General features: G+C 41.2%; 1 protein-coding gene across 5 annotated transcripts in view; it reads left to right on the top strand.

Moving 5' to 3' along the window:
- MAPRE2 (microtubule associated protein RP/EB family member 2) overlaps positions 1-23,659 on the top strand; it is a 100,189-nt gene extending 76,530 nt beyond the window's left edge. For all 5 annotated transcript variants that reach the window (XM_071554573.1, XM_071554572.1, XM_071554571.1 and 2 more), the window contains 3 exons: positions 10,938-11,077; positions 15,502-15,660; positions 20,706-23,659. In XM_071554573.1, the coding sequence (XP_071410674.1) occupies positions 10,938-11,077; positions 15,502-15,660; positions 20,706-20,777 (371 nt within the window). In that variant the 3' untranslated portion in view covers positions 20,778-23,659. The remainder of the gene's footprint in view (positions 1-10,937; positions 11,078-15,501; positions 15,661-20,705) is intronic.
- The last annotated feature ends 142 nt before the right edge of the window (positions 23,660-23,801 follow it).

The following is a 23,801-nucleotide window of genomic DNA, read 5'->3' as shown; positions in this document are numbered from 1 at the left end:
GTTTATCTTTCACACCCCCACTTTTACAGGAAATATCTAGCAGAGGTTAATTTATGTTCCAGTTTTTGTGGTGAGTAAAATGTTTCCAAGTCTTAAGGGCTGACCAGAAGCAAAAAAAATTCATTTCTTTTTGGTTATATTTGTGCTTATGGTCTGTGCATGCTAGTCCTCTTAACTGAGCAATGTACAGCTATTGCTCCTTCTCAAAGACAGCTCAATCTTCTAACTTTCTATTTTGCATTTGTATTGAGTTTTGCTAGGATAGAGATAACTCTCTTCATAGGAGATTGTAGGGTGCTGTGTTTTGGCTTGGTAAGACTGGGATGTTTAATTATTGCAGATCAGAACTTACAGAGTCAAAGCCTTTTCAGTTTCTCACACTGCCTTCATAGCAAGCAGGCAGGGGGTGTACAAGAAATTTGGAAGGGACACAGCTAGGACAGCTGACTCTAACAGACCAAACAGATAATCCATTCCACATGGCATCATGCTCAGCAAGGAAAACTGGAGAAAGAAGGAGAAAAGTGGGGAGGGATGTTTGGAGTTACGGAGTCACCATTATGGGTGATAGAGTCTGGCTTTTCTGGAGATGGCTTAACTCCTACCTGCCCGTGGGAAGTGATGAATGAATTATTTGCATGGCTTTTGCTTTACCTGTTAAACTGTCTTTATCTCAACCCATGAATTATCTTGCTTTTGCCCTTCTGATTTCTCTCCCTCATCTCACTGCAGGGGACAGTGAGTGAGCAGTTGTGGGTGCTCAGCTGCCAGCTGGGGTTAAATCACAGCAGTGCTTCTGGAACAGGCTAAAGGACTAAACTTGATCTTTGCTGTTTGTGTAATACAGGTTTGACTGGGCACTAAGCAGATGCCATTTGCGTTAACTGAGAATTAAGTGAACAGGAGAGCAGCTAATACTTCTAGAAAAAATTAGTCACTAAACAAGTGTTACCAGAGTTGATGGCCTATATGTGCACAGGTTTGTGCATGAAGAAACACACATGCACACACTTAATTCCTTTATTGGTTTGTCCTGAGTTTATGCTAACCCGTTCCTCAGATAAAGGATTGATATTTCATTGGTTTTAAATCTGTGACCTGTCTTGTCATGGCCTCAGATATGCACCAGTAATGGCAAAGGGAAGGGGCAGATGTGAGGCACCCTCAGTTTTAGGCTGGCTTATGCTCTGGAATAATACCCAGATTTCAGCCTTTTGCTCTGATCACCTCTGACGTCAAAGTGGGGCATACTTGGCCAGCTGCCTTGAGCTCATTAGTGCTTCCAGGAAATGGAGCACCTAATAGCAGGGCAGTGCTGCTCTGGGCTTCTAAAGCTTGTTTACATCTTTGTTTTGCACTGTCTTCTGCCTGAACGTCTGAATTTTGGGTCCCGGCAGGCTCTTAATTTCCCATGTGATGTCTTGCACTCCCTTTGAAAACAGAAAACCTAAGTGCTAATGTCAAGATGTTGTCCAATTGAGAAATTGGAAAAGACAGTGTTATTAAACACAGATTTTACTGTGCTTATTAATTCTTCTTACAGATTGTCTATTTTTACCAAAGTCACAAATATGTCATTCAAATTGAAGCTATAGAGGTGACAATCCTACAGAAATTGTAGTGGAGTGGAACCAGCCTGCTGATATGGAGGGTAATGCAGTCTTGGGTTGTGTTGTTGGTTGTAATGAAGAGCATGTCCCATGCTTTCCCAGCCTTTGCATGGAATAGGACAACTGAGATAGTGTGATGAGTTTTGGTAGGATCCTATAGCTGTGAGAGTTAGCTTCTTCATGGAAAGATTCCTTCATTATTAACTGAAGTATTGTCCAGGACTATGACAGGCAAGACACTAGTTTAATTTCTGAGATGAGGATGGGGGATGGGGTATAGACATTACATAATGCTGGGTGAAATGAGAGATCCCGCTTTTCTTGCTGCTTGTGTTTCAGAACAGGACTAACTCAGTTAGGTGTCAGTCATTCGTAGGTTTATTGATTTCTTGGTAAGTACATTATTCTCATTTCACTCATGTATTGTGCCTTTGTGCCTCACCTTCACTGCGTAATAAACCTGGTTGTGTGACAGGATGGGAGCCCTTACTGGCTGCCTGTTGACAGAGGACACTCTGGGAGGAGTTTCATGTGCATCTGCAAACTTGTGTGTGGCTCATCTCCTGCCATGGGAACTAAATTGGGATGACGTGGGAGCAAGTTTTGGGTAGTTGGGAAATTGCCATGAGAAATGTGCTTCTGTACTTTTGTCTTGTGCACATGCACACTTAGCTGGAAGTGAAGGAGTGTTCATTATAGTTGTTACAGGAGCCATAATATGCAGCCCAGGATATGTTTGGCTTTCTGAGCTGCAAGCACACATTGTTGAGTCATGAGCTTCTCATCAAGCAACAACCCCAAAGCCTTCTCCTCAGTGCTGCTCTTAAGCCATTCTCTAACCATCCTGTATTTGTGCTTGGGATTTCCCTGATCCAGGTGTAGAATGTTGCACTTGGCCTTGGGGAACATCATGAGGTTTGCACAGGCCCAACTCTCAAGCCTATCAAGGTCCTTCTGGATGGCATCCCTTCCCTCCAGCACGTTGACCCCACCACACAACTTGGTGTCATTTTTAATGTGTATGATTTGCTCCACAGTAACACTGAAGCTTTGAAGTCTTAGTACTGCCCTGTTTCAGTTCGTTGACAAAACAAAATGAAGCAATAGTGAGAAAAAGTAACCCAGCAGATCTTTCAACATAATCCAAACGTTTTCAAACAGTGTGCTGTAGACATCTCTAAATGCATGCATCTGTTTTTTGGTGTCAATGGGTACTCATTCTTACTTTATTTTGGGGTTAGGCAGACTTTAAAATATTCTGAATTTATCAAATGTATATTTTTCTAAATGAACAATTAATTTAGCTACTACTACTATGTCGTATGCATTTAGATGATTCCTATTGTTCCACATAATAACCCTTCCAGTGCCCTTTGACAGAGTTTTGAGTTTGAGTGATTTAGAAGATGCTTATCTCATTAACTAGTGATAACTGCTTTATAACACTGTGCTCTAACACTGCATTTTCAGAGTAAGACTAAGATAATGTCTTTCAGTTAGTAAGTGGTCAAATTCCTAAAACTGCTCTAAAAACTTCACCAAAAAGGTATACTGGCATGAGTTAAAATTATTTTTGGTATTTTAATCAGACACTACAGCTTTATAGGACTCATGGTATGAGGTAATTGCTTTCTGTATCTGTACATGGGTATTTACCTGTATCTCTGCAAATGCAGACTGTGGTCTTTAAAATTAAAAAAAAAAAACTTTTTTAAACAACCCAAAACTCGAGACATTTGAAAATGCACCAGTTTGTGTTAATCAGGGAGCAGGCCAGCAGCCATAGCACTTCCCCTTCCAAAGGTGATCCTGCTGGGGGGTCACTGCGGGTCAAAGATAATGCAGCTTGGAAATGGAAGCATGAATAAGTCCCTATTACTAATCTGCTGTGCCACCCTCGTGTTGCCTCGTCCCTTCATCAGAGACAGAACTGATTTGTGGCTGAGCTGACATGGGTGGGTGGGTTTGGTAAGGTGTAGAAGTCTGCTTCTAGGAAGAGTAGGAGCAGCAAGGATTCACAAGGTAAATGCAGCTCCCTGCTGGGAAAATGAGGGTGTTTTCCTCCTTCAAGGAGCAGAGGCAGCAGCACAAGCCACTGCTGTAGGGGCTCTCTGCCAGCAGCACCACAGCTGCTTTGAGATATAATGCCATCTGCCAGCCCTGAGCCGACTTTCGATCTCCAACAGACTCCTCTCTTCTCTAATGCAGTGGTAAACAGCCTACAGATGTACAGTCAAAATTATGGTACGGGATTAAAATATTAGGGCACTGCTGTTTGTGCCAGTTCTAATGCTCCCTGCGGGACATAGTGGAAAAAGCGTCATCTGATCAAAATTGGAAATAGTGATCAGGTTATCAGGATTTTGGCTTAGTGTCTTATGTAAGTATTCCTGTATGTCAGAGCAAATCTCGATGGAGCACTCTTTTGTGTATGGGTATGGAGTGTCAAAAATAAATGGGTAAAAGACAGCTTAATAAAATGAATTATTTACATGTAAGCTAAAAATGTGAGAGGTTCTTAGATCTGAAAGCTGTTAGATTTTTTAATTTTGAAATATTCAGTGAGAGCAGGATGACTAAAGCAGAGCTGGAAGATACTGAAGGATCACATGAGGGCTAAAAATACACTATGACAGGGAAAATAACCAGGGCAGAATGAACTGTTTGTGCATGAATGCTTTATATATAATATGCCATCGAAGAGCTGATTGCGTAAGAAAAATACTGATTTTCTTTAGGGAAATAGTATATCCTGCTGTGGCAGATACACTGTAAATTAATCTTGAGGGATAAAAATACTTAACGAACCCAGTCTTTATTTTAGCAACTAGTGAGACAATTAGGACTCCTGGGAGACCAGAGAACTCCTTCTACTTCTCTTTTTTTTGCTTTCCACCAAAACTTGCTACCTTTTCCCCAGGTGTCAGGCAGTTGGTGTTGGCAGTGTCAACCTCTGCTTGCAGTGTTGGGGTGCTCCAGGACAATGTGGCAGAGCTGCAGGCCAACAAACTGAAAATGTTTTCGTGCCTAGTTCATACAAGGCCAAGGAACTGTAATAACCAATGGGAACAGCATGTGCAGTGACAGTGCCAGCCTGGGAGGTAAAGTGTCTCAGCTGTAATACAGACACTCCTCCCCTGCCAGCATGAGGAGAATTTAATTTTTTAAACCCACTGAGCTCGAGAATTTAGACCACAAGACAATGCTGCTTGCAGTACAGGAGCCAGGGCCTTTTTTCTAAAAAGATGATTGTGTTTGGAAAAGCAGTGGTGAAAAGGCTCTTAATTTTCGTTGTACTATGGGTGTGGTTTGAGTGTCTATATTGCTCAAATTTTTGTGTGATCTTTCATTTTTCAATATCCATTCCTTTGCAGATTTTGCGTCAGATTTTTCTTTTGAGACTTTCTCCTGGGAGCTAAGCAGACAGTGGGATTTTAGAATAGGCAGGGTTTTAAGAGCGTTTCCAATTTTAAGTTGTATTACTCTGTTAAGGCTTTGTGAAACAGTTTCATCCATTGCAGATGAATGCTTGCATGCTTGAAGATGTTACTAGAGAAAATCGGGGATTCGGTTGAGAACAATTAGCAGTTGCCTTTAGAATGTTGGTTATTTTAAATTGAGAGTAAAATCTTCATTTATGATGGGGAATCTTGTATTAAGACAAACCAAGGGAGTCACGTCGTCAGCAAAATTTTTTCTTCGGACAAGTAGATCCCCTTGTATGTTCTTGCTTGGATAACTCTGTTGAAGTTGTAAAAGTACTCCTATATGCTTCTCTTTGCCAGCTGCCTGGCTGTACTGTGTCCAGCAGCAGTGGAGGTTGGAGAGCTGAGGGGACAGGAGGGTCCTGCCACCCAAGGGAAGGTAGTACCACAGAATAATTAGGCAGCTGCACCACAGTGTGTTGGGATTCTGAACGTCAAGTCAGATTTTGTCTGAGGTAATTTAATTCCCATTAAGCATCATTTGTCATCACTTATGCCATTAAGTGTCCCTGAATTGAGCAGTTTCTTGTGTCTTGGTGTAGCTGCAAGTATAAGTGTGTGTGAATATTCTCCTACTGTTCTCACTCATTTGGTTTAAGTGGGTGGAGAGTTTTTCCTTAATTTGTGAAGAAATTACCAGCTCTGTGTCCTCTTGTTGGGTTTGTTTTTTCTCCTGTGGCATGAGTCAGGAATATTCATTTTATGAAATCCTTTAATTTGACTAAAATAGGCTGCGAGTGACTCCTAAATTCCACTGAAGAAGTGGTCATGTGGACTCAGCCAAGTCTTGTGCTTGCTCAGGGCTTCCATTGCTTTCCACACTGTCCTTATGCATGTCCACACTGTACATGTTTTCTTGAAAATTTTGCATAAATATTTAATGGTGTGCTAATTACTCATATAGCTTCAAGGAAGATTTCTCCCTAAATGTTAAGTAGGTCTCTTGTCTACAAGACTGTGCTTGTGTTGCAGAGAGACCTGCAGTGAGCAGCCTAGGTTTGTTGTGCCCAAACCCTACACAGTGCCAATATCCACTGTTAGAAATTGCAGAAGTTTACCTCTGTTTGTAAAACATAGGTCTTTAGCAGAAAGAATAGTGAAGCTGAAACTGCAGTAGATATATTTAATTATGATGGATCTGACTAGTAATTGTTCCTGGAGTACCACAGATAGAAATCTGTAATGCATTTGGAGCTGGTTCATCTTACCTTATTTCAGTACAAGAACAAAATAATTTGTTTTTCCACTGTGAATTTACTTTTCCCATCTCTGCTAGTGTTATATGGGCAAATACAAAAAAGTTGAAAAAACCCCAGGTTGTTAATTGAAGCAGCTGCAATACCATTTAGAAAAAAAATTATTGTTTGAACCCTGCGTTGACCTAAAATCAGAGCACACTGTCACAGAAGTTCTCACAGAACAATCAACGTGGGAAGACACATCTGAGATTGTCCAGCCAAACCCCTCTGCTGAAAACAGGGTCACCTAAAACTGGTTGTCCAGGACCATATCCAGATGCATTCAGAGTATGTCCAAGGTTGGAACCCCCCAGGCCTCTCTGGATAGCTTGTTCCAGTATTTGATAACCCTCAGAGTGAAGAAGTTTTATGCTTAAATGGAATTTCTTGTATTTCATTTTGATCCTGTTACCTCCCATCCTTAGGGGACCACTGAAAGCAACACTAAAGTGTTTCCATCTTCTGTGTACCCTCTCTTCAGGTGTAGGTAGGACCCCTTTGAAGCTTCTCTTTTCCAGGCTGAACAGTCCCAGCTCTCTGACTTGACTCATATGTGAGGTGCTTAGCCATCTTTGTGGCTCGTTGTTGGACTCTCCAGTTCATCCCTGTCTGTCCTGTACTGAGGAGACCTGGACTGAGCCCAGCACTCCTGGTCTGCCTCAGCAGTGCTAAGTGACGAGGGAGAATCAGCCTGCTGGCAGTGCTCTTCCCACTGCAGCCCAGGGGCCTGTTGGCCTGCCTTGCTGGCTCATGCTCAACGTACTGTCCTCTAGGATGCCCATATCCTTCTCTGCCACACTGCTTTCCAGTCTGTTGGCTGCCAGCATGTTCTGGGGCAGGGGGCTATTCCTCTCCAGGGCAGGGCTCGGCAGTTCTTCAACATCAACAGTAAGCTTGAAAAGGAATTGGTAATGGAAACATTTATGGTGCTGATTACAATGCAGTTCTTTCACTGGTCAGTAAAAAGAGCTGGTTATTGGATATTTTTTAAATATGTGTATAAAAATTTGTACTTTCTCAGAATATGTAAATGAGTTATATATAAATATTTTCATAGAAGATAGGATGTTGGAAAGCATTTAAACTGCTTGGATTATACAATCCCTCTGAGCAATGCATTAGGAGCTATTCTACGATAGCACTAATTGACTGCAAAACCATTGCTCAACAGCAAGTCATTGTCTACCAAGATCTTTTGTCTCTGTTTAGGTGTCTGGCTGTTGCCAGTACTTTGCACTCCTCTACCAATCAGCATCCTTTAATTCTTGTATGAAGTTAAGCTTCTGCTAGAATGTGGAGGCTTACCTCCGAGCTGATTCTAAAACCGATGTTTCAGAAAAAATGTGCAGTAAACCTTTTTTTTCCCTCCAGGAAATTTTAAATTAGAAATCCCTAAGCATTCACTGTTGCAATTAAGTTCTATCCAGCTGTTGCTGATACCATCAAGTATTTAGTTAGCTGGTTTTTATCTCTGTTACTGAAATGGGAATATCATGTTCATTTAAGAGCTGATCCTGAGCAGCAGAGCAAAAGTCGGTTTCTTTTGATTTATCTGGACTTCATAAAGCTTAGGAACACTGTGCTGTAGAAATTCAAAAGGCTTTGTTGTTTTCAAAGGAGGGCTGAGGATAATGCAGTGTGTCGGTGCTATCCAGCCCTCGCTGTCTGCAGGCAGTGGGGATGTGGGCTTGCTCTGCACCCTCAGCTGCAAACTAGAGAGAATACCTGGGGGTTAAAAGTTTGTGCCTGCGCTGTCCTTAACTGTCTCTGACGGTTAAAAAGAGGTTTGCACGTGATGATTTGACTTTCTGTGATCAGTACTCCCATCTGCAAAGAACTATCTCACTTCACAGGGCTATTGAGCATGAAAGGGAGCAATATGCCAGTCCTGCACAACATGTCTTGCTTAGGTCTCGCACCATGACCCCTCAGGAGAAATGATGAGGAGCTGACAGGCCAAGGGATGCTGCTCTGAAAAAGCTGAACAGCTTCTCCAGTGCTTGTGTGCAGGTGCTACCTAGGTAAAGGCCAGCACTGCCTTCAGGTAGAAAGGTAGTTGGTAGAGGGGGGGAGCTGCATCTGCCAGCCAGAGTTTCACATCTGAAGGTCCTTATAGCTTATTTTAAAGCATTTACTTTTCAGTTGATAATCCTGAACTGCATCTTGTATGTGTAGAATACAGTAAGAAATAAATATCGATTCTTTGGTTTAGTCTACATAAATATTATGTTAAATGTTGTATGGGTAAATGTTGCAGTTGCGCGTGATGCAAGTACTCATTAAATAACTTGGGACCCAACTAGAATGTTAGAGTCAAAGTGATTTTATTTCATCTGTGTGGTTTTTTGCATATTATTTTCCTGGCTTTGAGAATATTTTAGCAATCCTGATCTTTAAGCAGCTGATTTTTACTTAGTTACTTGATGGTATCAGTGACAGCTGGCTAGAACTTAATATGAGCTGAACCTAGAAAGCATTGAAGGCATGGTGCTAAAGTTCAGGCAATTTCATAAAGAAGCAGCACCAAAAGATCTTGGCATTTTCAGTGTTTTTCCACAGATGATTTACTCCTTGCTGATGTATGATGTGAAAAAGTTTCATTTCTGACATACAAGCAACACTGAATTTTCCCAGCTTTAGTGAGTCCATGTACTATATCTGAAATCTGCTAGAGAGGAGTTCATGTATACAATTAGATATGGAAGCTATTGGAGCCACCTATTTCTCAAAGAAACAAAACAAAAAACAATAAACAAACCCCACAAAACCCCCACCAGCATATTTTCCCACCCTTTTTTTTTCTGCTGTATATTAAAAAGCATAGAAAAGGAGGATGGCCATCTTACACAGAAGTGCTTACATATGTTAACTGAATTACCAAGTTGTTTGTGTTCTGTTGGCATTAGGTGACCCAGTTAATACAGAGTTATCCTTAGGGTGGGAGGAGATGCCTGTTATGGAGGGAAGTCTGTGACTAAATCAGGAGAGCTTAAGCAAGCTTGATTAAATAACCCATCGCTGCACTCCTTTCCCATCACTTTCCAGCTCCTGCAGTGAACTGCTGTCACAATTCTAGGTCAGTGAGACTGTGTGAGCTCCATGGTCTGGTCACAGGGACAGCCCCACAATGTGTGTCTTTCTCCCTGCCTCCTTGCAATTTCTTCCTAGTAAGGCCTTTTTGCACCACATTGGTTTTACAATGAATTTCTTTATTAGAGCATTTTCTGACACTGGGTTTACATTGTGGAAATGACAACTTAGAACAATTTGTAGTGTGCCATAAATCTAGTAATTGTATGGGAGGAACAGCTGGCTAGGAGGTGTGGGGTAGAAGACGGTGGCTGAGAAAACTGGGGCAAATTGCTTTGGATTTCGTAAACTGCAGCAAACTCAGAGCTCAGCTGGGAGCTGCAGGGTGTTTGCAGGATTAGGGCTGTCTCCTGTGTGGCCCAGGCTTCAGAGTCAACAGCATTTGATGGTGGAGGATGGGAGGGAGCTCATCAGCACATCTGACAACTGCACTTTGCTCTTTGTAGGAAACTGTAATAAACATGGGTGTGCCGAGCAGGACTTCTGATTCACATGTCTGCTTAATAAATCAAATCTAATAGGTCAGAGAGAGGCTGGGTTTCTGTTCTGTCTTCTTAACCAAACCAATTTCTGTACCAGATGTCTGTCTGCTGCATCTCAAATTTATTCCTGGTTGGAGGGAACAAGTAAACGGCCAAGTCAAAGTACAGTGCTGGTGGGAGCTAAGGCAAGGGGGATGACTGTGAACCAGGCACTCAAGCACTGGGCTGAGCAACTAAATCAAACAGCCAGCATCGAGGACATGAAAGGTGGAGGGGGCAGAGTAAGGCTCCAGGAGCTGGTTGTGATGTTCCTGTGAAGGTACTGCAATCCCTTTCACACAGATGTTCCTCTGCTTGGGCATTTGTGGGCCTTGGTCATGGGGGAAAAGAGTATCTGTATGCACTCGTTAATTGTCATTTTTGCTGGTAAAGATATTGCTCCGTATTCTGGCAGATTTGCAGTGCAAGTAATAAAATAGAAATAGGGAAACCTAAGCAGATCAAAACTCATCTCTTGATCACTGTGGCCAACTGTGAGTTCACCAATGGGTTTACTTCTGGATGTTCTGTCTGATTTTCAATGCTCTTGACTCAGGGGTAGTTCACATTTGAGAATGAGGAAAAAGCACAGAGGCAGTTTAGCTGAGTTTACTTCAGGTCTATCTTTGTGGAAGTTGAGGGGATAGCTACATAACACTAAGTAATGGGCTGGGGAAACGGTCTCTTAATGGCCACTCAAAGCTGCTCAAAGCTCAAGGAACTTTATATTCTTGGTTTGATGTTTGTTTATTTTGGTTGTGAGGTTAGTTCACTCTCAGCAGCAAACTCAGACTGCTAGGAAATGTGTTTTTTCCTTTCCCAAGGTATAGCAGCACCAGAACTTCCTCCACTGTCACCTTGAAGTAAGAGAAAGACTTGGTGTAAAATGAATACTTTTGTTGCAGTATCAAATTAATAGGAATGCATTTATCATGGATATCAATCCTGTTTGTTTGTTTATTGATTGATTGATTGATTGATTGTGTTTTTCAGGTGCTGCTAAATCTAGTCCAGCTTCTAAACCAGGATCAACACCTTCTCGCCCATCTTCAGCAAAAAAAGCTGCACCAAGCAGCTCAGCATCCAAATCAGATAAAGATTTGGAAACTCAAGTCATACAGCTCAGTGAACAGGTAAATTTGCTTTAGGCACAGAATTAGATGCATTCATTGTCACAGGCAGGCGTGAAATCTAATACTGTCCTCTGCTGAATGATGATCTCCAGAATTATGGACAAAAATGAAAATAGCTCAACTGGAAAAAAAATATTGTTAAAAATAACATCTGGCAGAGATGACTGGTGTTTACCAGTATTTTTAAAAGAATATCTTGAGTGACAGGTAAGTCTTGCTGAATTACAATAACTTTGTTATGTGTTGAAATACATCTTTTATTTCACTTAGATATGAAAAATACCAAGTGTCTTTGCTCTTGTGTATTACAAATGAAGTCAATTATTTAATGTGTCATCGTGGAGAAAACAACCCTGTTTGTAATACCAAGGTGTTAAGAGATTTGCAGATGAATTGAGACTAGTTCATTGCACTCTGCATTCTGGAAGGAAGGCATTAGAAGATAATACGCCATTTTCATTTAAAAACATGACCTACCTTTGTCAGAATAGTTAGGTATATTATAAATAATGTTCTGCAATCTCATTAATAAAGCTTCAGAATTTCCTAAACGTTAGGAATGTAAGGGCTTCATTTTTGTTTATGCTCTGGAGCTTAACACAACTCTTTCGTTCCTGGACATGGCAAGAGTGTCTATACTGGACATGAATACATACCTGCATCTGGCTCAAGACTGTGCTGTCAGAATGGTGTAAATGCCATTAGTTTAAATGGGGACTGAGCCCTGTATGATGAGGGAAAGTGGAAAGGAAAAAACTGATATTTCAGAGTTTGAGCTGCCTGCAGCTACATTCAGGAAGCAGTTGTTATTCTTGATCAAGTATAATCTTCCACAGTTAAGGGCCTTTCAGACTTTCACTGACCTGAACAGCAAAGATTTCAGTTTGTTGGGGCACTGTTTGCAGGTTCTTGGTTGCTGTTCGGCACTTAGAGATGATGGATGGATAGCCACATCCCAAACACGGCATACTGCAGATTCAGGTATCATTCTGAGCAGCAGAGAGCACAGCAGGGTCCACCAGCCTTCCCAATGGGCTCTAGGTTGTTGCTGTAACAGAAAAGTTTTTGAAGGTTGCACAAGGAATGGATGTTTATATTTTTCATGTAATCTTTTTTTTTTAAAATCAATGTCAAGTGGAGTTCAAACGTCAGCTTAATGCAACTTAAACCATGATATGTGTTCTCAGAAGTCAGAATGTGTTTGCTTCAGAAGGAAGAGTTGGATGGGATCTGAGCACCATAAAAATATTTGATCTTTACTGAACTAGGCAGTCACTATCACATTACCTGCTAACATATTCCTCACATGTTCCATGTGTGAAAACCTTAAGCTTCATACACAAATAACCCTGAAGGAAAACCGGTAATTTCCCCCATCACCAAAGAGGAGAAGCAGTTTGGAGGATTTGAAAAGTTGATGCACTAATAGCTAGTTTTTTAAGAGGCATCATCTAGCTAGAATGGTCTGGAAGGCTTTTTTTTTAATGCTGGCAGCATTTAGTATCTCATTTCCCACTAATGGGTACTCGTGCACCCTGGGCATATAACATGAGCCAAGAAAGCTATGTAGCACACAGCTCTGAGCCAGGTTTTCCTGCCCCCCCCCCCCGGTCTGAACATGCTGGAAGAGCCAAATTGCCTGGTTTTTACCACTCTCTGTCAGTTTAGATGGTGAGGGCAACAGCCACCCTTACCCAGTTTTTGTCTTGATGATGAGTAAGTGTCAAATCATGTCTTGGATATCAGTTTCTGTGTGACTGTAGCAGTCTTTTTTCGGCCTTATCATGGATAGCAGCTAAGGGGGATTGAAGCATCTGAACTTGCATGCGATTTGTAGTGGAAAATTTTAATTAGCAGGGATGTGTAGCGTAGCTTAATGTGCTGTTTGCAATAATCATAAGCCATCCCTAACATTTGCTAGTTTATTGGCTCCCAACAATCTCAGAGTTTCTCTTAAAATTATCTTTGCATCTGAGCTAGTAAATTAAACACTTCCAGGGAATGTCACTCTGCACTGGAACTTGATTACCCAGAGCATTAAAATACTAAAGTGGTTCCTGCTGTGTCTCTGGTCTGTGCCAACTAGCACTCTCCCAAGGAGTAGACATCTAAGTGCCCCTAAGGAGGCAAAACCAGTGGCCATTACATACAGGGAAGGGACCGTTAGATATGGAGAATGGTCCCAGGAACCATTAACCATATGTGAGTATACACATAGTTTCTGAAAACAGCACCATCTTGGCTCTGTGCCTACAGTCGTGCTTGATCTGCAGCCCTGTGGTATTCTTGCTGCTAGTAAGTGCCATCAGAGAGAAGACCAGTTAGTAAGAACTGCTGCATTTGCACGTGTTAGCAGGGTTGCAGAGGGCTACTTTTGGTTCAGAAGCAGAGCACAGGAGTTGAGGTGTGCTGTACGCAGGATCAGCCTTTTGGCGTATTCATGGAAGGAAAAAGTAGGATGTGGATGTGCTAAGTATCTGAAGTAATATGAATTCATGTGGCACAGACAATTGGTATGTAACTGAAGAAAAGCATATCTGGTTTGGTTATGACAGCGTTTACTGTATACTGTAGTTAACTAACACTGTGCATATATGCATAGTTTAATGATTTTGTTTCTTTAAACAGAGTATGATAGAATAAAAACAGGAGAATGTCTTCATGGTAAACAGGTCAGAAAGGGGAGATGGTGTGAACTATTTGCTGCCAATTTTTCAGCCAAAGTTCATTGTTTTCCCAAGCTCAAGCAAGCACCGAGCAAGCGATCTGGAAGCAGTGACATTCTTGTTCTGTCTGGGCGCAGGCATTGCTCTCAAGCAATATGCTGTGGCAGATCCAGAAGGCATGTCCTAAGTGTGAGGTCTTCCTCTACAGACCAGAATATTGTAAACTCTTGTTCCATTTTGCTATTCCTACTTTAGTGAAAAAATAGTTAATTTTAAGGTGACTGGTCATTATATCCATTATGGATTCAAACTGTCAAGGGAAGACTTGGGTGTGACACTCAGCCAGCTGGTCAGAAATGGATTAATACATAAATGAGATGCTCTGAGATCCTGCTCTGGTAACAGGTCAGTTCTGCTGCATTTCATGCCTTTGAGAGTGCAAGCAAAGGTCAGGAAAAGGCATCACTAGCTCAGCAGATATGGAAAAACAAACTGATAGGATTTAGTAGACTGTCAAAGCATTGTTTGAACTCTGCTGGTATTTTTGCTAGGGAAAGAAATAAATTAGCTTGCGGTGGAAATGGCAGCACAGAACTTTCTATTGAATTGCATCAGTTTACTGAATTGTAGTCTGATATGATTTAATTTATCTATCATGTTTTATTTAGAAAATCATTTGTATAATTGCAGGCTTTAAAATATGAATGCTAATTTGGCTGTAATTGGATGTGATTTGGGTCAGTGTGTTTACTGTAGACAGCTTTTTCTGTAATTATTTCTGTTGATTGTTACACTGCTGTCTTCCCAGTTTGCGAGCCACTTACACATTATCCTGATTGTGTATAACCTGCTAGACAGGGGTTTATATGTTACGCTCGCACAAAATTGTTCTTTTTTTAAATATATGTGTGTGTGTGTGTGTGTGTGTATATGTATAAAAATATATTGAACATCTGTCATGATTTATATGAAGCATAATCAGTAACAGCTATGTTGCCCATAAATGATTTGCAGCAGTTCTGGTGGTGAAATTGAGACTGACAGTATAGCTTGAAGACTCTCTTGAACAAGGTTTCAAAGAGAAGGGTACTTAGCATTTGAGAGTATTTGTTGAAAGAAACAGCACATCAGTCAGAGCAGAAAGTCCACTGTGCAGCCAGACATGGCACCAGAGTGCTAAAACACAGGTCTGTAACAGTATGGTAAGTGGGGAGGCAGAACAGGAGAGGGGGACAACCAACACAGCAGTGTTTGTACCTAGAGGACCTTCTAATTTCCTAACTAAACCATTTCCCTTCGTGATCTTTTCTGCTAATTCTATATATTTTTAGGCAAGGAGATATTGTAGGTTTCCCAATAACTACACATTAATCCAGGCAAAAACCCACAAATACTGAGCTGAAAGTTTGATTAATTACTGTTATTGTGGCACTTCTGACAGCCCTGTTAGAAGACATGGCTTAAGTAGCCCTGATTCTGAACTGCTGGTTTGGGCTTCAGTATAAAAGAGCACTGAGAAAATTGACCTTTAAGGATCAAGGTTAAGATGTATCCAAGAGTGATAATGGGGGAGCCTGATAATATTGTTCTCTTTATCCTTTAAGGTTCAATCTAGCACTTCAGAAAAATAGTGGACTTCATACTAAGCTATATAATTGAATATTTATTTAAGATTATTTAGCATGCATTATTTTAGACTGAATTGTTTTGTCTGTAATGCACCTCAAAACTGATGCATCACATTTGGTTTATATGCAGGTACATTCATTAAAACTTGCACTTGAAGGCGTGGAGAAGGAAAGGGATTTCTACTTTGGCAAATTAAGGGAGATTGAACTTCTCTGCCAAGAACACGGGGGAGAGAATAACGATCTTGTCAATCGGCTAATGGAAGTCCTTTATGCTTCAGAAGAACATGTAAGTTCAAGCTTAATGGTTTTTAATTCCACAAAAAAGCTTAATTTCAGTATTGAGTCGTGTCCTCTGTCTAGGTCAGTAGAACTGTGGCAGGTAGGATTTCCGTGACTCCTTCCCAAAAAAGGAAATTTGTGTTTGCAAACAGACTTTTCAGCTTGGGGAAAGGATTTGGGACGTTGGTTGCTTTTTCCTGCTGCTTCAGTGTAGGTTTTGTATCCTAGGCTTGCTGTGGTTGATCTGAAAGGGAAGGGTCTGTGTCGCAACTTTAAATTGATTTCATATTGTTCTAAGCTTCAATTTTGTTTTTTCATCTTCCCCCTACGTGCATAAAGTCTTTTACTCATGTTCTTCAATGTGTTGAAAATGACAGAAATTCTGGCAGAGGTGCTGCTCAGTGTCTACAGCTGTGAACCTTCTCTAGCCCATGTGGCAGTGCTGGAATATGTACGGTACAGGTTGCCAAGTACGTAATTATATCTACAGACATAATGCTCTTTAGCACTTTTTATCCTCTTGCTATAGGCAAAATTCTTCCTTGTGCAAACCCAATAATCCTCTATTAGCAAAATTTCAGAAATGTATTGCCTGCAGGATTAAGCAGGAATCTCATTGCATCTTAGTGTTGTGGACACTGAACAAAGCAAGAGGCAGCAAAAGGGTGCCAGTAAAATTCCTCTGAGACATTCAGGGATAATGATTCAGTGGAGATTTAGCTGAACTCCTCCCATTCATGTTAACTAAATCCCTCTATGGATTGTACTGACAATTGACCCTTCATCCTTCAGTGGACCGTGGCTTTGGCTCTGGAGTGTATAAGCATCAGCTTAATCTCTAGGCAGCACTGTGGTACAGTAGGTTGTCTTATATCTCTACAGAAAGCTGTTGCACCGGTAGTCAACTGACTTAAAATTTTATATCAATAGTGCAGAAGGAACTACTAACTCACATACTTTTCTAAAAAAGACTAACATAGATAGTCACATAAATGTTTGAAAGTCAGGTGCAAGAGGGCCACAAGCTTGCCACTGACAGGGGCCTCTGCTCAGATGAGAAGTGACAAGGGAAAGAGGATTTGTTCAGTGGTGCGGAGCGAGTGCTGGAGAGAAAAAGGAGGAGGAAGCCATTATTTTCACGGGAATAAACAATAAGACAAATTTGCCAAGCATGTGATAACAGGGTGAAAGTGTTACATATATATAGTGGTCAGAGAAAGTGTCTTCTAGATTCAGGAACAGTATTTATTTATAAAGCAAAGCCAGAAAAATCCCTCTTCTCCCCATACCCCTACCACATCTGTCTGTTGGCTTAAATAGCAAAGTGATTCCACAAGGAATGCATTTGTTGCTTTTCTTCCTGCAGTTTTCCTTACTGGCAGAACACATTACAAAATGTTCTACTTCAGTCCATATCCCAGTGTTTTATCTGCTTCTTCCCTGCAAGCCTCTCTCTGTTGCAATCATCATCCATGCCTGCATATGAATTACATACAACAACTGTGCCTTTATCTAAAAATGTGCTTGTAGTTGGGATGCTGGGTATGTCACTTCATCAGGAGAGCACTGTCCTCCAGAGAGGAATACAGAGGCCATTTGTCACACAAATTTTTTTTATACCTTCTGGTGGAAGACTTGATCTTCTCAGCTTAGCAGATGGACTGTAATTTGCTGAGGAGAGACCCTGGTGCATCAGCACTAAACCAAAGACTGGTTTGATGCTGTCTACTTTTGGGTTTGGACCTTACTCTCATTGCCCTGCTTTGCCTTTCAGATCTGTTTTGGCAATGAGGGGTGGGAATTTCTCTCTCTGTAACGAATTTGTCCCAGATTAAATTCTTTATCTCACAGCATTTTGCAGGTTAATCCCTTGGTAGCAGCAGTTTGGCTTTCCCAGTCTCCAGCGTGAGGCTGTTAGGTGAATTGTGTGTAGAATTATTCAAAATGCAACTATAGAGTTCAGTCCCTATGAAAAGCATTCTCCAGAGGTTTGATTGTTGTAGTATTGCATAGAAGAGATTTTTATCAAGTTCATGTCCTGGTGGGTAGTGGGGTAATTATTTTTTTTCAGAATTGCAATTTCATAGTTTATCTTCAGTCATGTCGCTTCCTCCCATGTTCTGTTTTGCTTAATTCAACAAGAGCTAAATTTTTAAGACTGATTAGCTTCCTTTTTTTCTTTTTTGTCTTGATTTTGGTGAGTTTGAGCAGTACAAATATCAATCCATTTGGTTTCCTTGTCTGTTTAGGCTCCGTTTTCCCTCTTACAGTTCTGTTTTCAACCTCGTCATTATGTTTCTGCTTACACAAGAGAGATGTCATATCTGCTACTGTCATTTAACATTTGGCTGATGTCTGTGATCTGTTGCAATTTTTTAATTACAAATTGCTCATTTATAATCCTACTTCATCAGAAACATCAAAATTGAGGGAGAACAGTGCTAAAAAGGTTACATTTGGTTGGTGGGGAGATGTGGCCCCTACTTCTTACACTGAGACTGCTATAGAGAGCATCAACACCTCAGACAGTGTGTAAAGCATTTGGTCATATGATATTGCAGTAGGAGAGATTCAGACTGACAGACCAGAAGAGGCTACATGTCTGGTTATGAAACTCAGAGCCATGTAGGTCTTGGCATAAAGGAGACACCTGGGAAAGCTTTTCCTTTCCTACATAGGCTGTTCTGGTTCAGTTCATGTAGAAGTTGGGTGAATTGCTTGTGTTTGATAGCTCAGTTTCTCACAGCAATTGCTTGAAATGCAGTTGGCTTGGTAAGTTTCTGCTCCAGTGGCTACTCTCATCTGCTGCTACTTTTGGAAAAGGACCCACCCTTCCCAACACCTGGTTTTCATAGTCTAGCTCTTCAGTCTACAGGCACACCTGCATAGTTTGAGGCAGATGGAACTAAGGGTCAAAAGAGAGTACCTCTCAACATGGGAGACAGAGATGACCGTGGTCATGTGGCTCAAGCCAGAAATAAATGCTCTACATAGATCTTTCACTACTTTTCTTATTAAGGGACGCTATTCAAGGAGATTCCCCTGTCCCAAAGCAATTGGGCATGGTGACTCTTACCTTTCTCATTTCATGTATTTATACAAGCTATACATACTGAGAAGTGTGCATCCCAAGTCTCAGAAAACCTTCTGTGGGAGTCACAGAAGATTCACTATTTCCATCAAAAGTAGACCTGGCAAGAATGGAGCTACCATGCCCCTTCAGAGCTGTGGAGTAGATTCCCAAGCCAATTCCCATGATTAGTGGCTTTTCCTATGGTATGAATGAAAAGAGAGCCATGTATGTGACCTATAAAGTCTGCATGAGTGGGCTTTCTAATAGATGTATCTCATAAACTCGGCATACACAGATTCTGTGGAACGTTCCAGAGCAGATCACCTCAACACACCAGGAGGGTCAGCATAGATGGGGTTAAGGTAACATTGCTCACTGCAGATAAACAAGCTTCAGTTTTCTCTCCCCATAAGGCAGGGTCATGTTCTCACAGCTGTCAGCTCCTCTCTGTGAAACTGTTCTCTGCAACTCCTGCACCCTTGCAGCCCGTCAGAGAAGTTGCAATTTTTAGCTACTATACACAAAGCTGTTTTGACATGATGTACCTACTGTATGTAATAAGGGCATCTTTCCTGCCCCAGGGGCCAAAAAGGTGCTGAACTTCAGTCGTCTTGACTAATGTGTGGCTTTTACCTGAAAATGGCACCTGAGAGACAGAGAGCTTACTTTCAACTGGAGTTGGACTGTTTCTGTATGTGGTAAACAGCTGACGATTTCCATTGTATCAGCAAACATCAGGAACCTTTTTTTCCTGCTCCTGCCCATTAGAAATACAAATATTTTATTGCCAGAAGGGAATCTCCTTATTTCATAAGCTGCTCTGGACTATTGTGATAAAACTCAAATCATAGCCTCCCTTTTGATTTTTGCCTCAAATTTGAAAAGTTAGCAGTATTGATGTGTTCAAGTTTGTTGTTCAAGCCACTTGCTTCTAACGAGAGTTGCTGGGAGCCAGGCAAGTTCGGCAGAGGCAGCGCACTGGGGATGAACTTGAGTGGCAGCTCAGTGTCTTGGAAAAGTGTTCTCCTTCAGAGCTGCCTATGGCAGAGCAGTTCTAATGCAGGGCAGAGCATACACAAGAGGGATCTCTTCAGTGAACCGTGCTGTGGAACCACTTGAGAGAAAAGCTGTAAATGCAGCTGTACTTAAGAGGAATCCAGAAGGGATGCTGTAGCAGTCAACCAGACTTTTTGAACTCAGATAACATCCAGGTCAACTCAGGATACTAGGTCTGTTACCTCCAATTTGGAAATTTTTTGGAACTGTTATCCCCTTGAGTCAGGGATTCACCTCCCAGTGGGAATGTATATTCAGAGAGAGCTTTGGGAAATTACTATGCATAAGAACAGTTTCTAAATGGGAAGTGCTTATTTAGTGATTAGTGCTTTTAGCAGTAGCTTTATAAATTAGTGAGTACTGGACTCTTGCCCCCACCCTTCCCAAGAAAATGTGTGTGCCAGTCTTTGGGAGTTATCATGGGTGAATTATTTTGGGAAAGTAATGTGCCTGACTTCAAAAAGGAGGCTGTTTAATTTTTAAAGCAGGTGATAGCAGAAGTGTCTTACCCATTTAGTGATATAAACCCAGAGTGAAGATTGTGTGAAAACTACAGCAGACAGGTTCAGAAAACCTTGGACAAACTGAAAATGGGAGGACATCAGGATGGTATGATACAGCATCTGTTGGCATATCACTGTTCAAAATGTTCACTTACTGGAACATATAACACTCAGTGATGCTGAAAGCTGACATTTTTTCTACAGAAATACCAGTACTGCATAGGCCTCAATTAAAAGTAAAGTAAATACATTTTGTCGTAATACTACAAGAGACTGCTTTTCTTGGGTGACAGCCCATTCTGTACTTATGTGCATGAGAATTATAAGTCAAACTTTAAGCTACTGTGAGCACCATGGGGCAAGATTACATGAGGAGTGCTTTCTACTGAAGAATGTTTTGGGGTCTTTTTCTCCATACAGGAGAGCCACACAGATGATCATGAAGGTGAAGAGCAAGTCCATGAACAGCCCCAGCAGCAGGATGAGTACTGACTCACGCAGCATCTCTGACAATTTTCGTTTTGTGTGAGAACTTTCTTCTGGAGAATGGAACATGTGCGGCCTCAAACTTGAAATCAGTTCACTCCCAGTCGGCCATTAACATTTATATACGATAGTGAGTGCCAGCCAGCCACTGCATTCTGTACCAATACTTTGCCAAGATGCATTTGCAGACGTCCTCTTTCAGTGTATCTTCCCAAGAGGTTGTAGGGCTACATCACCTACTGTACATCACTGCAACTTCACCACTTGGCTGCTTGAGATTTGTTCTGCTCTTTAAAAATATATATATTTATTTTTTTCTTTTTTGTCTTAAGTATGATACACTTGTAACTTGTTCTAACATATTTATATTGGCATTTTGTGTGGCAAGAAGTTCCGTACCACTAGCTGTGTTTCTCACTTTGTGGTGCTTTCGCGTTTTCTAGTACATCTGCCTCGGGGCATAAATTTGGTCAAAGAATTGGAATAAAGGGATACCGTGGATGTCATACTCAAGCCATAACGATGAGGTGTGTTGTGGAAGAAAATGCTCATGTTGCTCACATTAATCCCTTCCCTACCTTTGCAAATGGAAGGCAGAGCATCTGTTTCACTGGGAGATTTAAACCCCTGTGTTAGAAAGCTTGTTAGAAAGCTGCATGGTATGTTTTTTGGCTTACTTCTGGAGGAACAGACATCCACTGAAGTTTTTTGAAAACCCTCCCAGTTTCCTGACTAGTAAACAGACATTTCCCAGCTTTTCTTCCTTCCTGAGGAATCCAGTCCCAACCTCCAGCTGCAGCCCTGCTCTGCACAGCTCAGAGCTGAAGGAGGAGAGCAATCTCCTTGACACAAGTGTAGCTGCAGGACATGATTTCTGCCATCAGCTGTGGCTCCTACTCCTCAAAAAAGGGCAAAGTAGGCCAGCCATTTCTTTTTGCGTTCCTTTTCCCCTCCACTGCCCCATCCATATAAGTATGGAAGACAGATATTTTCTCACTAGTGCAAGGCATGGGGAAAAATCAGCAACAGCACTAGCCCTGAACTCTCAAGTGAGTGGTGGACACCTCATGGGTTTGAGGCTGCTTCCGAAGCATGGAGAGGCAGTGAGGAGTCCTTCTGGAGACAGGGCATGTATCAGAGGGGGACCATCTGACTTGAGGGGACAGAGCAGTTTCTGTGCTTGTCTGACCTTCCTCTGTCAAGGCCAGTGCAGTGCAGAACATGTCTGCCCTGGAGATGTCTGCAGTGTGAGTGTTCCCTTCCAGTGTGGTCCCATCGCCCTGTTCTAAATGATGGTATTTTATAAAAAGTGGAATCTTGAAGTATATAAAGCATTCCTTGTTCTTCTCATAAAACTGTGTGTTGTAGTCTTTCTGATTATTTAATGCTTGGTATTCTTGGTCTCTGACTTGACTTCCCGAATTCAGGATTGTTATGCTGATTAAACAGGTACGTGGAAATCCCATCCCAATTGGCATTCACTGAAAAACTGTGAAGCCTATTGAACAGCTAGATCATTTTAGACATTCATAGGCTTCTCAAGCGTAAGTTCCCAGCTTATGCTTCCATAGAAAGGTTGTCAGTTAATCAGCCCCCGGGCGCACACATGCATGCACATGCAGTTTTCCATTCCTAATCAATCTTTTGCAGCTAAGTGGCTCTTAGTTAAATGTGAGAACCCTGCTGTTGTGTTGCACCACCGACAATATATAAAATACTGTTAAGCACTAGAACAGGTATTTCCAGTTCCTTGATCCTCCCCCTGCACAGCAGAAGAGTTACCGAACCCTGCAGGCTGAAGTTTTTGCCAGCCCTGCATCCAGTATGACCTCACATCCTACCTGGTGATGAAGTCAAAGTACTGCAACCTGCAGGCCAGCACTTCCCATTTCGATTGGTTAAAAATAAGGTCTGGTTTAATTATTTTAAAAATGTGTGTATTTCAAAAGAAGTATTTCCAAGAATCACCACAAATGGGGGAATTGTCATTTTTACTGTATTTGTGTTTATTAGAACATATGTACTTATTACAATTGTCATTGTAATAAATGGTAGTTCTTCATAATGCTGTTGAAGAGCAGTTACTAATTTTTTTTTCCAGATTCCAGAATGTCTTTAACCTACATGGGATCTCTGATGGGGCAAGGAGTTTGGGATCAGGCTATATACTTAATTTCATCAGCATCAGTCTCTGCTTACTGGAGTTCATCCTTCTGCTAATACTTGAGCAGATGCATGGAGAACACTGCAAGGGAAAAATATTTCTAAAGTTGCAAATGGTTGAGGTTGCTGAGCTCCCCAGATGGTTCATAGCCAGGTTGTTGTACCTCTCTCCTTTTCTCTCTTTTGAAGCACATATTACAAAAAAAATTTTAAAAAAAAGCTGAACTTAATTTCCTGAAAATTCCTTGTATCCTCTTTCTGATCTGAGGACCATAGCCCTCTCACTGCTTGTATCAAGGGGGGATGACTAATGTAGAGAACCGGAGCAGTGAAATACCTTGGGGGCAGAAGAAATTTGTCTGTGCTGAGGGGAGAGCAGTGTTCTGAAAGGTGAAAGAGTTGTCCTTCCCCCCACCCCCTGTGAGTAACCCATTCTTCTGTTATGGTTTTAATATGCATTTGTAATTACCTTTACTAAATACCACATCATAAAGCTTTGGTTATATATTAAATGTAAACTGAAAGGAATGTAAACATATGTATTGTTAATTATAAATAGTAAGTAATGGCATAATAGATACAAAAAAGTCTTACTCAGATGTATCAGTCATTTTACATTATCCACAAATTGTCGCATGATAGAGTAGATTTTTGTCTGAATATGTGAATAACTTGACTTGCGTTTATCTTTTTACATATTTAATAAAAAAATATATGTTAAAATCTGTCTAGCTCTAGAGACTATTCGGAACATTTCTAAAATAATACTTTTCTGGATTAAATACTTATCTTTGATTCATCAGGGACTGCATATGGGAGCAGGAAGAAAAAGGCATCTGCTTTAAAAAACTTAAAGTTCACTTATCC

The sequence above is a fragment of the Pithys albifrons genome, chromosome 4, assembly GCF_047495875.1.
Source record: "Pithys albifrons albifrons isolate INPA30051 chromosome 4, PitAlb_v1, whole genome shotgun sequence".
Lineage (NCBI taxonomy): Eukaryota > Metazoa > Chordata > Aves > Passeriformes > Thamnophilidae > Pithys > Pithys albifrons.
The sequence above is the reverse complement of the archived record's forward strand: the minus strand, read 5'-3'. Positions and strand labels throughout refer to the sequence as shown.